The 15,576-nt window shown below is 46.3% G+C and overlaps 1 protein-coding gene across 1 annotated transcript; it reads right to left on the reverse strand.

Moving 5' to 3' along the window:
- Positions 1–465: 465 nt before the first annotated feature.
- rgmd (RGM domain family, member D) lies at positions 466–7,249 on the reverse strand. Its single transcript, XM_034531742.1, has 3 exons — positions 7,028–7,249; positions 3,880–4,388; positions 466–2,105 (listed from the first exon to the last, which is right to left on the reverse strand). The coding sequence occupies exons 1-3, from the start codon at positions 7,119–7,121 to the stop codon at positions 1,413–1,415; spliced, it is 1,296 nt and encodes a 431-aa protein (XP_034387633.1). The 5' UTR covers positions 7,122–7,249; the 3' UTR covers positions 466–1,412.
- Between the last annotated feature and the right edge of the window lie 8,327 nt (positions 7,250–15,576).

The raw sequence follows: 15,576 nt of genomic DNA on the forward strand, positions 1-15,576 counted from the left end.
TAACCTGGTGTTAAACCACAGACTAAATCCTATTTGGAGCCACGCGGCGCTCTGGCAGACAAAAGCAAAGCCAGCAGCCAGCTCAGCACTCAGAGGTAACATTTACACAGGGGACTGAGAACATACTGTGGATCCCTACAGCTACACAGCCAGCTTGTCAAAGCTGTCTGCGTCCTGCAAGCTGTCAGGCCTTATGGACTGAGGACCCCACCAGGACGCGGGCGGTATTACAAGCATGCAGCCACAGGAACTGCTGCCACTTTAAACCGCTGCACGGTCCGCGAAGGCGTTTTGTGTCGTGTGTGTGTGTGTGTGTTGTGTCTTGACCCCCAGAAATGATAGCAGGTTCATGACCCCGGGTTTAAAAGAGATGATGAAATCTGATAGACAACCCGTGTACACAATTATTTACCGTGATGCGGTAGAAACCAGGTAGAATAGTGACCCGAAAGAAACAACCTAAATCCAGAGTGTCCAACACTTTAATACAGAAAATTACAAACATATTAGTTTACTTTCTTACAATGTCTCGAAACTAAAAACACAACACATGAAAAAAAGCACATTACAGTTAAAACGTCTATAAACAGGCAAATGTACACAATATAAAACACATATATACACTCTTTTAATATATTATTGTATAAAGATTTTGATGTTTTTTTTTTTTTTAAACCTTTTTAAAACAGCTTGAAGAGGGAGTGTTTCACAGAAGATGAGAACTGTAGACTGTCACACTGATACACCATATGTTGTGGATAGGTAGTTTTTACATACAGTTGTTGGCTCCTGTGTATTTAGCAGACTGATTTTCTGAAAGTAGCTGTTGAAATAGACAAAGAAATGACATCTGAATACATGAAAACCTTCTTTTTTTTAAGTGCTATTGATATTACTGGATTATACAGGATCTAGAAGCCACGTTTGCTTACATTACAGTATGGAGTTACATGTGCAGCTTCATGCAGAGTTTGAAGGTTGTGCACTATGACTTTTATATTTACAAAAAAAAAAAATAACTCTATGCCATTTAGCTGCCGTGAACCGTAAACCGATTAACAGTGAGCATGTGGAAAACATGTGCTGGACCCCAAACCACATAAGTTCATGCATGTTTTCTTTATATATATATTTTTTTCAACTGATGATGATGTCACTCATGAATCCACGGAAAATGTGAAGTGGGGGGGAAAAAATGGATACCATATTTAATGAGTGTGAAATCCTTCAAATGACAAAAAAAACAAAAAAAGATCACAACATTCACAAATTGCCCAACCCCCCCCCCCCCCAAAAAAAAGTACAAATGTCTGAGCTCTACTCACTCTTTTCAATCTGGTAATGCTTCCACGTTCTGTTTTTCTCCAGGTTTTCTTTTTTCTTTTTTTTTAATCATTTATATGTATTTATTTTTACAAAAGCAGCAGAATGAGGAGGAGTGAGAGCAGGGAGCCGTTGGCGGCCGCAGCTGCCGTGTGCGACGTCGCTCGGTCGTAGAGACGAGGAGTCCTCGGGGGATTCTGCTTCAGTTTACTCGGCGGCAGCGCCTTTAAATCCTCCAGAGCGCCGTAGGCCGCCAAGGAGAACTCGGGATCTCCGGTGGTCAGCAAGTCAAACACGCAGGACTGAAAGTACACGTCCTCCACCTGCAGAGTCTCTCTACACCTGGCCGTGGCCCGCTCCACTGTGTAGACCTGGTGAGGAGGCCTCAGGGGACCCAGCTCCGTGTTGGTGCCCTGGAGGCGGGGCTGCTGGCTCTGGCGGCTCAGCGTGTGCTCTTTGATGAGCTCGTTGCGCGGGCAGCCGTGCAGGCAGAGCTGCAGACCGCCGTTGTCCTCCGAGAAGTCCAGGGTGTCTTCTGGCATGCGGATGGCAAAGGTCAGGTAGCTACCCACGCGCCGGACGATGATGGAAGTGCCGATGTAACGGGCCTGTATCTTCACCTGGCGGCCCACCCCGGAGCCGCCGCGCTCCACGACCGTCAGGCTGCCGCTCTCGCCGCCACTGCGGGTCCCATCCTGAAAGGCCAGCGGCAGATCTTCTGTGGTGGCCTGGTACACCTTCTGATCGGTGCAGCCTTGGAAGGACTTGAAGATCACAGTGATCTGAAAAAAGAGCAAAACAAAAAGATCAGCAGGATTCTCTTATAGTTTGACTGGTGTTGCTTAAATAAAAAGGACTTTTCTTTGCTAAATCTAATGACGAGCATTACAAAAGTACGCCCTAATTGGTCTTGAATAAGAGCAGTGCCAATTACAGCCACAAGGTGGCAGCAGGAAACCAAACGTTTTCACTGCTGTGGAAGGTGTTGATGGCCCACTCTGGCCTTTTTACAGTGATTGCTGTCAGTGGACCGCTGGATTGTTACCACCCAAAGAGAAACCGTGCAAATAAACCACAATCACTGTGTGGTCCTCACTATTTCCTTTACCTGTGGAAAAAAATCCCATACCAACACTAAAACGCAATACCTCCACTAGTCCTCCCTGAATGTTGGCTCCAACAACACCCGTTTCATAACGGCCTCAAATCTCCATGCATCTTCCAACACTTCTCCTGCGCTGGCAGAGTGAATGACTGTGATTTGTATTCCAGCTGAGCTTTGAAAAAAAAAAAAGTGGGTCTAACCTGTGTTTCTTCAAAGTATCGTGACAAAGCGGTGGCTGTGGTTACGTTTACACTTACAGAGGGGGGGGGGGGGGGGGGGGGTACAGTATTTGATGGATGATTTCCTGTCTTGGGTCTGGCAGTTGCAAACAACTCCCAAAATCACGATGGGGGCATGCTGGTGCCGGCACAGACGCCCCCCCCCCCACCGACGACAGGTTTGCATTGGGCTGCATACCCAAAATACACTTTTTTAAAGTGCCTTTTATTGACTTTATTCTGAAAATCCCTAGTGCAATATTAGTTTGTTTCGTGTAGTTTTCAAACAGCGGAGTTAATGTTTGTAGTCAATGACAGTGGGCAACAAAATAATGTACTATTTAAGCCTGTGATTCGAATAAAAGCAGCTCTCTTAATGCACGTGATCTGTGCGTGCCGAGTCTTGTATCCCAATCTGAGTGAGTAACAAAGACATTATAAAGGTTTGAACACTTCAAAACCCCCCAGACGATTTCATCAACAGGACCAAAAGCCCTCGCTGCCGTCCAATTATTCCTTTTTGTTTTTCCACACTATTCCATATTTACACAAAAAAGCACCCCAGTTAATTATTTGACCAGAGGGGTGAAAAAACATTCCTGATCGTGGCGGTGGAGGAAAATGTTTTGAGTGAGCGTTAATCACTACCATATGACCACCCATGTGTTAAAAGGTAGAGCGCTCAAGCATGTCTGTGATTCAACACCGCTGAAGACTCCCTCTCTCTCTCTCTCTTTTCCCCCTCACAGATCTGAAGGAGCTCCAAGACGAGAGGAATGCTGGAGGCTCGAGAGGCACCGTGGAATGACGATTAACTTCACATGTTGATGCTTTATGGCAATGCTCGAGCTAGCGAGCAACATTTATATTTTTGCCAAACTTTTTGAAGTCTTTTTGAATTTCTTCCAGTCTGACTTTTTAAAATTGTGTCCAAACCAAAAAAACGATATAGGGAAAGAAAATAAAATAATTAATGATATGTAGAATGTGAGAGCGTTCGCAAGTAGACATTACTTTTGTTTTAAGGGGTCGCATGCCACAAAAAACATGTGGGGAAACACTGCTCTAAACTATGGCCGTCACGATATTACCCGATTCATTACATTGATTATTTACTATTTCATATCAATATTAGAATGTAATCCAAGGGATTATTTGTCGTTTTTGGCTATCAAAACTTGATATCACTTGTCGTTTCGTAATGTTGCAGCTGTGTGCTACACCCGTTCTCACCTTGCTGGTTGCCGTGGCGCTGGAGCCCAGCACAACGGGCACGTTGGTCACCTGCACCGACAGGAAGCGGTTGTCAATCAGAGGCCACGCCCCTTCCACCTTGCAGGTCTGAAACTCGTTGCGGAAAGTCCGTAGATGCGGGTCTCCGAATAATCCACAGTGGGCGTATTTCTTCTGCCCGGCTGAGCCCGACATGAGGACCCGGTTCTCGTAGTCGCACAGCTCCGGCACGACCGGGCGAGACGTACTGGGGACCTTGGCGGAGGAGGTGGGCCCGTCGCTGGAGCAGTTGTGCTGAGAGAATAACTCCTTAATGCGGAAGACGGCCGAGTGGTAGACCAGGTCACCCCGACAGCTGCGCGCCTGCCGACGGGTGCACAGGGCGTAGGCACGCAGGGCGATGCAGTAGTCCACGTCTAGAGCCACGTCATCCTGCAGACCACTAGAGGGTGAGGTAGAAGCCACATAATCCGCATTGCAGCGCTGGATTCGACACTGCTGGCAGTGAGCTGAACAAAACAAACAAACAAATGAGCGTCAACATTTTGACGTCATTAATGCATCACAAAGAAAATATTTGCTTCTCCCTCTCGTTTTCACAAGTAACCTCCCTCTCTGCTAAAATACTGCTGACTAAATCCACCCATCTGAACAAAACAAAAAATAGTTTTTCTCCTAATGTAATCTTAATCTATCTGATATTTACGGATGCATTACCTCAGCACAGTGCACGAGGCGGCGCTGTCCAAACTTTTCCACTATCAAGTTTAGCTCAATCAGGAGAGCCATTAAAACCAAAAATGTGTGCGCTCACGAGGCCATGATCCCACACTGAGCCCCCAGAGTCAGTCAAATCTTATTTCCCCCAACTAGCCCTCACAGCAATAGCACGTAGCCTCTCTGTAGGAGGAAACCAACCTGTGTTAGTTTGCCTCAGGGTGTTGAATGTGGTTTGGCTGTTGCTGGGGTAATTGAAGTCCATTAAGCTACACTACATAGCACGGCAGGGCCGGGCACACGGGGGGGGGGGGGGCAGCTAACGTCTCAGAGTCACACTTGTTCAGCAACTCCGGGGTCACAAACTGGAAGCTAGTGCTATCTTTGGTTAGGATGTCTCATGTGCTGACTAGAATATAATAACTCCTGTTGGATTGTGGATATGTTTTCCAATTCGGCAGCATCCGCAACACAGTGCACCACTTCTACTGCAAAAACTGGGAACAGTTGCAACAGACTGCTCCTCTATTGCAACAGAATAATCTTCTGTTTACAACGAAGCTCATTCTAATCTCCCAACAGCGTGGACAAAGACAACAAGATAAGCACTGTGATTTCAAACCAGTGCACATGAATATGGGTGCACCGTTTCTTCCTTTTCTCATAACGTCTGATTCACTTAAGGTGGGGGCAGGACAGATGATTAATGCATCTCACAGCCGCTGCATTTCAACACGAGCTCTGAAATAAAAAAACTGAGATGGAGTGCGAGAGGTCAAGTTGGAGGCGTCCTGCATCACTCCTCTGAATTCCAACAGGCCTCCCCCGTCTCTCTGCGGTGCGAGGTCACTCGAGTCTGCTGTGAGTGACACTTTCGGACAATCGCTGCCTGCACAGCCATCAACAACCGGGCATCTCCCCAAAGGGCCTTTATGCTCCGGCACTTAGTAGACTACCAACAAGTGGGAGGACCGTGAGGAGAATATGAAAGCAGAAAGGGGAACAAGCTAACCGTATTTGTATTGGTGGAGATTAGTTAGATTTGAGTTAACCCTGGAGATAAAGGATTTGGCGTAGATTTTAGGAGAGGCCAACATGGTCACACTGAGGGCTTGACTGGACCCAGAGCCAGCTCACCAGTAGAAAAACAAGGCTGAAAATACTATTTTTAATCACCTAAACATCAAACTTTTAACTATTAATATTTATTAAAGGACCTACTTTACCCAAAGTCTGACTTAATTTCATGAACTATTTTTTGCACCATAACTTTTAAATGGTCCAACAAGCAAACAACAAAGAAGAACCTGAGGGGAGGGGGGGGGGGGGGGGGGGGGGGGATAAAGTCTTTAAAACTTTTACATTTTATTTGAATATGAAGATGAGATAGTTTGCAGTGTTCACGTTTCAATTATTTGAAAAACTCTAAACGCCCGACAACTTTCATTTAATCTTGAAACAATTAACATTAAAAAAACAATAGTAATACGTATGAGTGTGTTATGAATGTCCACATTGAAAGGGGCTGTATATGGTGGCACGAAATTGGGAACTGGAACATGAAATAAACCAACTTCATGATTGGAACTAAACACGCTCGTGAGTTTGACGGGGGGAGAGAGCAGCGACCCACACGTCCAGAGGCCAACAAGTTGGACCCCCATCATGCATGGTAGCTCACAAAGTGAACACATGAAGCACGAACACGGGGGAATAACACGGTTCGCCGACACTTTAAAAACACTCTTAAGTGATACTCTGGACTGTAATAGTACATGTGACGAGTTTGTTGTCCGGTTAACGGTATTTTTTGGTGGCTTAAAAAAACAAAACAAGCTCCGTAGTTTCCTTCTCGCCAGACTGCGGGTGCTCGGACCCCAGATGCTAGCGAGCTATGCTAACTCCGAGCTAAACCGTAAGTTCACGCGACTTGATTAAAAAAAAAAAAAAAAATTTAAAACCATGGCAACCGCGGTGACCATAACCGTTAAGCGGTTGGTTGACTAACTAGCTGTTTGGCGTCGTCGTCGTCGTCGTGGTTTGGCCCACACGTTACAAAAAGACGTCCGTTACGTGCGTTGACTCGTGCTGCCCGGCTAGCTGTTCCTGTTAACAGACGGGACTACTTTGTCCGCGACACTTTCAAAACCAACCTCGACTTTTCTCCATCTTTAAAACACCGGAAAAAAACAAAAAACACGCACAACTTAAGCTAGTACGCGTTATAGGAGGGTGTCCCGAGTCGTTCAGCCACACAGCGTATAGGGAAGAAAGAAGAAGAAGAAAAAAAGTTCACTTTTTCCCCCCTGTTATTTCTCCCCCCCCTAAACCTCCATTGCGAGGGGAGCGGAGTGGAGAAGCAACGGATTAAAAACATTTTTTATTTATTTATTTTTAAAATAAAAGTAAACCAAGATAAGGCGACACTCACCTGGTCGAAACAGCAGCGAAAGTAAAACCATCGTGAACGTTACACAGTCCAAAAGCTGCCGCTTAGCCGTGATTTGTGGTCCGCTTCTCCCCATACCAATCCATTCACTTAGAATGGAGTTCCTCGACTGCTTCTCATCGACGCTGCGGCTGCGGGGGAATCAAACACACACACACACCAAAAAAAAATTCGTCTTCCTTCCCCAAAGCGCTGTCATTCAACAAAAAAAAAAGGGGGCCCCCTGTCTTCTGAGGGAGGGGTCTAAAAGCGTGGGGGGGCAGGAGGTGATGGCCGGCCAATGAAACACTAATTATTCACTAACTGCTTGATATTTACATTTAGTGGCAATTACTGGGATTTGGGACAGTGGAAAAGTCCAGTTGTTCAACAACAGAAGGTGGGGGGTGGGGGGGGGATTATAATGGCCCTGATTTATAATTGAAAGAACCGCAGGCTGTTTATTGTTTATGATAGTATATAACAATCACTTTCTAACTGCACGTGCACAATGCTGAGGTTACAACTCGGAGGCACTCGGCGTAATCAAGAGTTATGAAGCTGAAATGTTTGCACCGCGGAAGCACCGAGGGGACAACCGTCCTCTCGGACCCCCGTCCTGGGGACACATGTCAGTGTGTTCGCAGCATGAAGCTGGATTCTGCCACCTGTTGTTTTTCTCACTCCAGATTCAGTGTTTAAATAATAGAGTTTGATTGACAATTGTGCGTGCGAACTAACATATTTTAACTTATAGAACCTGATGAAGATGATTAAGGTAGTTGGCATTATCCATAATAGTGGTATCCTATATATATATGACAGGACTCCCTCTCCTACACTGATTTAGATGTCATATTTAAGGTCAATAAATCCCTTCTTTTGTCGTTTTTGGTTTGGTTTTACAAAGTGATGTTTCACTCGTGGGCTTTGTCGGGGGGGAGGGGGGGGGGGGGGCATACTCCCAATTATTCTCGGCAAATCTCGAGCGTGCTTTTCAATTTTTCCATGACATTTTCAGTTCGCAACTTGCATGTTATACTCTTTTCCTTTCTGTGGCCAACTTTCCATCTCTCGCACCTCCTTCAACGGCACTCTGTCTTTCATTTGCACAGCTGCTGTGAGGCCGGACCATCTGCAAGGCGCGTGCGCACGCACACAAACACACACACACACACACACACACCCACACGCTGACCAGCTTTTCTTTTTTTTTTTCTTTTCCTGAGACACACTCTGTGGTTTTATGTGCCATGCAAATAAAGAAATGTAACGCACCACCCCAGATTATGTATACAAAAAAAAGAATTTGCGTAATTTCTAGAACTGGAATGAAAAGTTAACGCTTTGTTTTGGTGCAGCTGTAACATTTGGCCTTGTGGGTCTCCTTCCTGACTTTATGAGAGAGAAGTGAACCAGGACCGTTATTGGATCACTGGTTTTTCTATACACATTCAGGCTCCTCGGGCCACACAATTGTGTGATTCAGGTGGCCTGTCAGTCTTGTAAAAAGGTCTTCACAGGCCCATGTTGACGTGGGGGCTGATGTGTATATATATATATATATATATAGTGGAGGGGTGAAACGAAGACAGCTCAACCCAAGTGGAACGCTTGGATGGTCCCGAGCTGCCAGACTGGCCTCTGTCACACTGGACCCAGTGTGCCAAGTTTATCCCCCCGGAGGGCTCTCTACCTTACGCTGTTTGTTCAGCTAATTCTGGAGGCTTGGTTGGTTCATCTGCTATATGACTGCACTTTATGGTCACGTTTAAACAGGTTACACTTTGTTTGTTTTTCTGGTACGGGGCAGATCAGCAAATAAAAACACAAACAAATGAACGTCTCACCTGTCGTGGCGTTTCTCCTCGGGAGCGAGCGATGACATTTCCTGCGAGAAGAAAAAACACACGGCGTTGACTTCAATTGGTCTCCGCCAGAATGATGAGACAAAAAAAATGCCCCAGACAGAAATAGCACATCTGCATGTCCCCCCACCCCACCCCCCCACACCCCTCCGGTGTGTGTCGCACCAAGATAAAAGACAACACAATCAAAGCCATAGTTTTCACTCGATAAGCTGCCGTCTGCTAAATGAGCTCAGGATCCACTCTGCGCGACTGATGACCACTGAAGCAAACAGCTAATTGATCCAGGTGGGCGCTAGGGATGAATTCAGCACATGAAAGAAGCCCGTCAGGCTTGATGGGTGGAGAAAGACCTCTTTCTTCCCATGTTTCCTTTCCGAGCGTCTTGCGTTGCATGACCCAGCGGTTTGTATACGCTACCGGCTCTGAAACAAGTGGGAGAGAGGGAGCGAGCCTGCTGGGTGGAGGTCAGGTAAAAAACAAGGCCAATATATTTCTCCCAGCCGACAATTGGTCACTTGTTCTGGTACAATATAGGGAAAAGAAATAGAGGTAGTTTATATTTTGGACTGCAGAGAGAGAGAGAAAAAAACCAAAGCGTTTTTGAACAAACATTAAAGAAGTGATTAAAAACTGAAGCGAAAGAGAGTGAGAAAGAAAGAATTGGTGAAAAGGGGGGAAGGGAGAAGAAAAATAAGAGAAAAAAAGGGTGGGGGGGGGGGTGGAGTGAGGGATTGGGTTTCCTCTGACTGTGTGTCTGGGCAGCTCCACATGTTCCTCATTACGGTCCTCACACTGTGGGACCAGCTCCACACCGGGATGCTTGTTTTTTGTTATTAGGCCCAACGTAGCTGTGGTCTGGTGGAAGCCCAAAAAACAGGGGCCAGTCCAGGATCATCTCCTCAGCGCCGCAGTGACCTCAGACATGTGCACCGCAACGTGGTCAACATACACGGCGTTCCTTGAAACCGGTAATGGGCTTTTACATACAAGTGTATGTTTTTTTTTTTTTTTTTTTAAACGTGTAAAATACTGCCCCATCTCTTCTCTTTGCCTCAAACAGGAGCTGTGCACCTTAAAACAGGTCCGTTTTTACTGCAATGTTTACAAAACAATAAAAAAAAAAGTTGCAGGAAATTGTTGACGTGTCATGCTTCTGATTTTTGTTCAATTTCATGCCCATCTAGATTCGTCAACTGAAACACGTATCGTGTTTCTTCTTGGGGGGGGGGGGGCTGATAACATCAGAGATTGGGATCAGAAGTAGCACGCGCCCCTCCGCAGCCCCGCGAGCACCACACGGTTGCAATATAAGAGACGAGCTTATTGAATTTCAAACAGGATCCAGAGCAAATTGACTGTTTTTTCTTCTTTCTTTTTTTTCCCCTTTCCGAGGCCCCCCCCCCCCACCCCTCCCCCCTCCAATCCTGTCTGAAACGAAGTGTCCCGAAGCACAGCTGAGACCGAGAGTGAGAAGGGGAGATGGAGAGGGATGCAGAAAGCGAGTATGTCTGGTTCAGGCCTCTCGCTGTTCGAAGGGGGATCTGTTATCTCAGCGGAGATAAGGGACACTGTGGTGTGAGTGTATACGGGGCAGCGCTGATAGCATCTCAACTCAAGGATCCCACTTACGGCACCCTGATTGATAGCTGACAGCTCACACAGGGGGGCGGGGGGGGGCTTTCTGAGTGTTTTTCTAGGTACCCCTCAATAGGTATCCATGCAGGCGACTGTTTGCTGAGTTCCTTTGGATCTTTGTCTCTGAGTAAACAGGAATTATCGCACTTCCACGTCATGAGAGTAGCACGTTTGGGCCCTGCACTGCCTGCAATCTCAACTTCCGAGTGTGGAAACAAAAGGAGAATAGATTTTCATTCATTCATTTAAATTTAAAGCATATATATGTATTTATTTTCTTTCAAACTGAACCTTGAGTTTTCTGTTTTGTTGCTTTTTGGTGTTCACAAGGCTGCAGCGAACTCCTCTCTTCTTCCTCCCTCGTTTTGCCCCAGAACAAATGTTGACACAGCGTCAAGCCCCGCGCTTGTGAATAGACAGTCAACTGACAGGTAACCCTAGCCGCAGGGGTCGCGGGGGTCATCCCCGCCTGGTGAGGGATGATGGGTAAAATAAATGGAGAGCAGCGCACACAGGGACCTCAGATGTCCTCAGCCTAAAGGGAGAGAGAGAGAGTTCAGGGCCATTTGACCTCTGACCCCCAACCCCGCATGTGTGTTTGCGAGTGTGTGTTTTGAGAGTTAAACCTCTCCCCAATCTGGAATCCTCCAATATATATAAATATTTTTTCAAAGTAATGAATCAAGTAGCGAAAACAGTCCGACGTATGGCTTCACTGAGCAGCCTGTGAAGCTTCTTCCGATGCATAACTTGGTTTGAACTCGTCTTTCCGTCTCCGTGACGACACTCCCACGCTCCGAGTCACCCGAGCCATGTGTGATAGAAACAGGCAACAAATTGCTTCGTAATGACCTACGACAACTCTCTTTGCTCCAAGAAAATAAACTGAACTATTAGTTATAACCAGCTCAAGAATTAACACTCAATATTTTCATCTTTCTTTTTTGGTTTAAATTGTTTGCCCAGGTGCAAAAATATGATGCTTTATTCTATTTTTAAGTTATATTTTGTGTTAAGAAATGTCCTTAAAAAGGCTGCTAGCCAGATGCTAATGAAAATGCTATCATGCGAAGTGAGCCATCTTGTTTTTCCGTCACCATGACAACCGCACGAACCCTACGCTAGTTCCTCTTATACATACATTTTTACTTTCTATATTTCCCCCAATGAATTTGGATTTTAAAAATCCCTTCCGGAAATCTGGAGCCCTTTCCACCTGACGGCTCCGAGGCTTAATCTGCAGATGCAGCTGTGATAAAGCCCCGTCCTTCAGCTAGTCTGCAACAGTTGGCATTGTTTCTGTCCCGGCCCACCCAGACAACTGCCCTGAACCTGGAATAGACCAACAGACAATAACTCAGGAGTGTATAAACTTAGCCTTTCTGATCTTCCAAAGTTTTCACCAAGAAGGCATTCGGAGAATGTCCCCTGCTGCTTGAGTGGATTTAAAGCCACTGAAACATGGAGGAGCGTGGTGTACACTTCTACCAATCGAGCTGAAACGAGTCCCCGCTATGGACTGAGCGCAGATCTGTGAGCTGGAGAAAAGTCCACATGAAGTGCTAGGAAATTGATATGGCTGTTTTTTTTTCCCCTCCCTCCTTTAGCTTTTCAGCAGATGTTTCTCACATTTACGTAAAAGAAAAAAAAAAGCCAATCCTCATACGCTTGTACAGGGGGGGTCACGCGTGATTAAAACAACCCTTCAGCTGGCCATTGACCCTCCAGTGTGTTAGTGAATTACTATATCAAGACAATCACGTTTTTCGTGGCATCGCAAACATTCTTAATTAGCATCTGCAGGCGTTTCTGAATATGCGAAGGGTGTCGTGAGTAAATCCAAAAGAGGAGAGAGAAGGAAAAAAAGAAAGAAACTTACCTTGGGTCAGTGTGTGTTGTGGTTATATGCTGTGTTGTGAACTGGAGCACTGCTCTGACTGCAGTTTTTGAATGAGCGGACGGCGTTGACCCTCGTTCCCTCTACAAGTTCAGCTGGCCAACTAAGAGCCGGGGCGGCCACAGGGACAGATAGCCATTGGAATCAAGGCACATGACAACAGCTGTCTGCTTCAAGAATCGGCACTTTGATTAGGGTTAGGATGGTAGTGAGCGATGTGGCCTAATTCCCACATATCTGGGTAGGGCACTTCTGAGAAGAGAGGAAGAGAGAGAGAGAGAGAGAGAGAGAGAGAGAGAATGGAAAAAAGATTGATGTGCAATCACATGCACGCATATTCAGAAACGTGCGCATGTTGCAAAAACACACCCACACTCATGCTACGCTCATGCTACGCGTATTCCCGTGTATTCATAGGCTTTGCAACCATGTGTCGCACTTGGAAAGCTTCCCGTATTCTCTTTAAAAAAAATAAAAATAATAATGTCCATCAAACGCACAGACGGGGAGGATCCGAGTGCAGGCGACCCCGTCGGCCCCCGGCGTGAGCTGAGCGTGTGCGCGACGTGAACGAGCCCCCTCCGTCTGTTATTACGCTCCGCGCTCAATCCCAGGCCCCCCCACCCTTTACGCTATCTCGCTTCATTTCTGCCGTTGCTAACAATCGGTAAAAAAACAAAAAACGCCACGGTTCCACAGCTTGCATCCAGCCTCTTTGATATGAGTAGAATTTGCAAACAAGAGGGATCGCGCCCCGTAACGTGCCTTTTTGGGTTATCAGTCGGCGGCTGCAAACGGGGGCCGGAAAGGAGATGTGAATGTGATTAACCTTCGCCAAGACTGGTTCTTCCACAGTTGTAAATTGCAACTTGTTTAAATTTACTTTAAGCATACGACATTCTGTTTCCGTCTCGCTTCAGACGCGTCTTCGCCGGGCTCCCTGGGAAATGAGCCTCGGAAACAGATGTGAGTTTCCAATAAAAGTGATTCTTAATCCTGCGTGCATTTCTTTTTCTTTTTCTTTATTTTTTTAAAGTTGTGTAATTGTAAAATAGCTCATAGGCTGCGTATGATTCATCCCACATTGTTCTCCCAGAGTTCTGTTCTGTCTTTTGAGGCGAGCAGCTGTTGGCGCAGACAGCTGCATCGGACATTCATTGCAGCCCGAGAGGCAATTAAAGAATCAAGTCAATGTTGTGTTTCAGTTGATCCATTGCTATTTCTACATATAATCCCCTCTCCCATGCCTCCCCTCTCTTTTACACACACACACACACACACACACACACACCCATGCTCTGTCAAAAGAGCGATGATGGCGGGATGGGACGGAGATTCACCATTTTTTTTCGGAGTGACATGGCACTGACGGATTTGAAGCATTGTCGAGGGTCCAGAGCCGAGAGGAGCCATGTAATCTCCAAAGACTTACTGGCCCACACATTTTTTTTTTTCCCATACCTTCTTCGGTGGAGGTATGCGGCCACACAAAGTCGGCCTGGCGTCACAGCGGCATTCAGCGGGGAGTTAAATCGAGCCGAGGCCCTGGGCCTTGTGGCGCAAGGCATTCTTACAGCGGCGTGCGCACGTAAACACACGCATTCACACAAGAGTTTGCGTGCCCCAGTTGTGCTCTCTATCACACACACACACACACACACACACACACACACACACACACACACGCACACACTATCCATGCCTCCAGTTGTTCTCTGCTCTCACGCCACGCAGCAGGTGGCTGGCTGGCTGGGCTGATCTGCAGTCTTAAGAACAGCTTTTCTATTGTTTCTAATATGCGTGTGCTCTTTTTGGAATTGATTTGGAAAATTGAATGGGATTAAGCCACTGGACGAGCGCGCCGTGGCTTCCAAGCACACACTCATTTGTGATACAGGATATAATTAGCCTGGCGCATATGTGTAAAAGATTCATGTCATATGCGATGGTCGCGGTTTATTATATTAATGTTTGTGGCATTTAACACATAGTAAACCCAGTAATCCGTCTCCTCGCACGTCAGCCAGCGCGGTGCCAAACCGGCGTGGGTTACCGGAGCCCCTCGGACAAAGAGAGCGACGCCCCCCCCCCCCCCCGTGTGAAAGGACGAGCTCTTTAAGTAGGAGATCCAACCAAGCAGATGCATCCTCAAGGTGCCACTGGTGTCCTGCAGGAGATGAGGAGAGGATGGGGGTGACGAGAGGACACTCGCTGACTTGGAATCAGAAGTCTGGAACGCAGATTCCAATATCAGAAGTATGAATCTCATATCGGGGATCAGACAAGTTATTGTCGCGATTCAAGTGAACTGAAACGAATCCACTGCAAAGGAAGACGACATCCGGCATATAATGTGACCGTAATATGAAAACTTTCCAATACCGACCGAGCTTTAGAGAAAAGAGAAGTTTCGTGGTATTATTTACAAACGCGAAATGCCGAATAAGCAATTATTTCCCCGACTCTCTCTAGACAAACAAACATCTCGGGTGCTGCCAGCTCTCTTTTTTCCGAATCCGGGACGAGATCCGATTTTTATTTCCACAACTTTCAGGCGAAATGTGCCAAGATTATCATTCATCCACGGTTCAAAAAAAGGATTTGGGGTTTTCCAGGAACCATCAGACTTCTGGCTTGGCCCTCTCTTTCTTTTATATTCACGGCATATTAAACTAACGAGATTTCCGATGAAGTACCCTTCAACCGGTGATGAGGAATGGTGGGTTCAAGGCAAAACAACTCACCGCCTTACTTTCTCTTTACTTTGCACAAAACAAAATGGTATTTTAATATGTTGTTGTTGCTCTTCTGTTGGTTTATCTGTCTCTCTGTGCATTATTCCCAGCAGATGCCGTCACTTTGTCAATGCAGATCATAATTGTCCCCGAACCAAAAGAGATGATCCGACATGATTTATTTCTAATGGCTGGTGAACAGACAGACCATTATATTCCTTGAATGGCCGGCTTCAACCAGCTGTGGACTTGCTGTTTCCACAAAATACTGAATATGTATATATATTTTAAAAGCACTCATCCTATAGACGGGAAGTATGGATCATATGGAAAGGTGATTTCAGACTTCCTCTGGAGTCGTGTCTAATGATTGCTGGGGATAAAGGGGGCCATCATCTTTCCTGCCCCCCCCCC

The sequence above is a fragment of the Cyclopterus lumpus genome, chromosome 4 (assembly GCF_009769545.1).
Source record: "Cyclopterus lumpus isolate fCycLum1 chromosome 4, fCycLum1.pri, whole genome shotgun sequence".
Taxonomy (NCBI): Eukaryota; Metazoa; Chordata; class Actinopteri; order Perciformes; family Cyclopteridae; genus Cyclopterus; species Cyclopterus lumpus.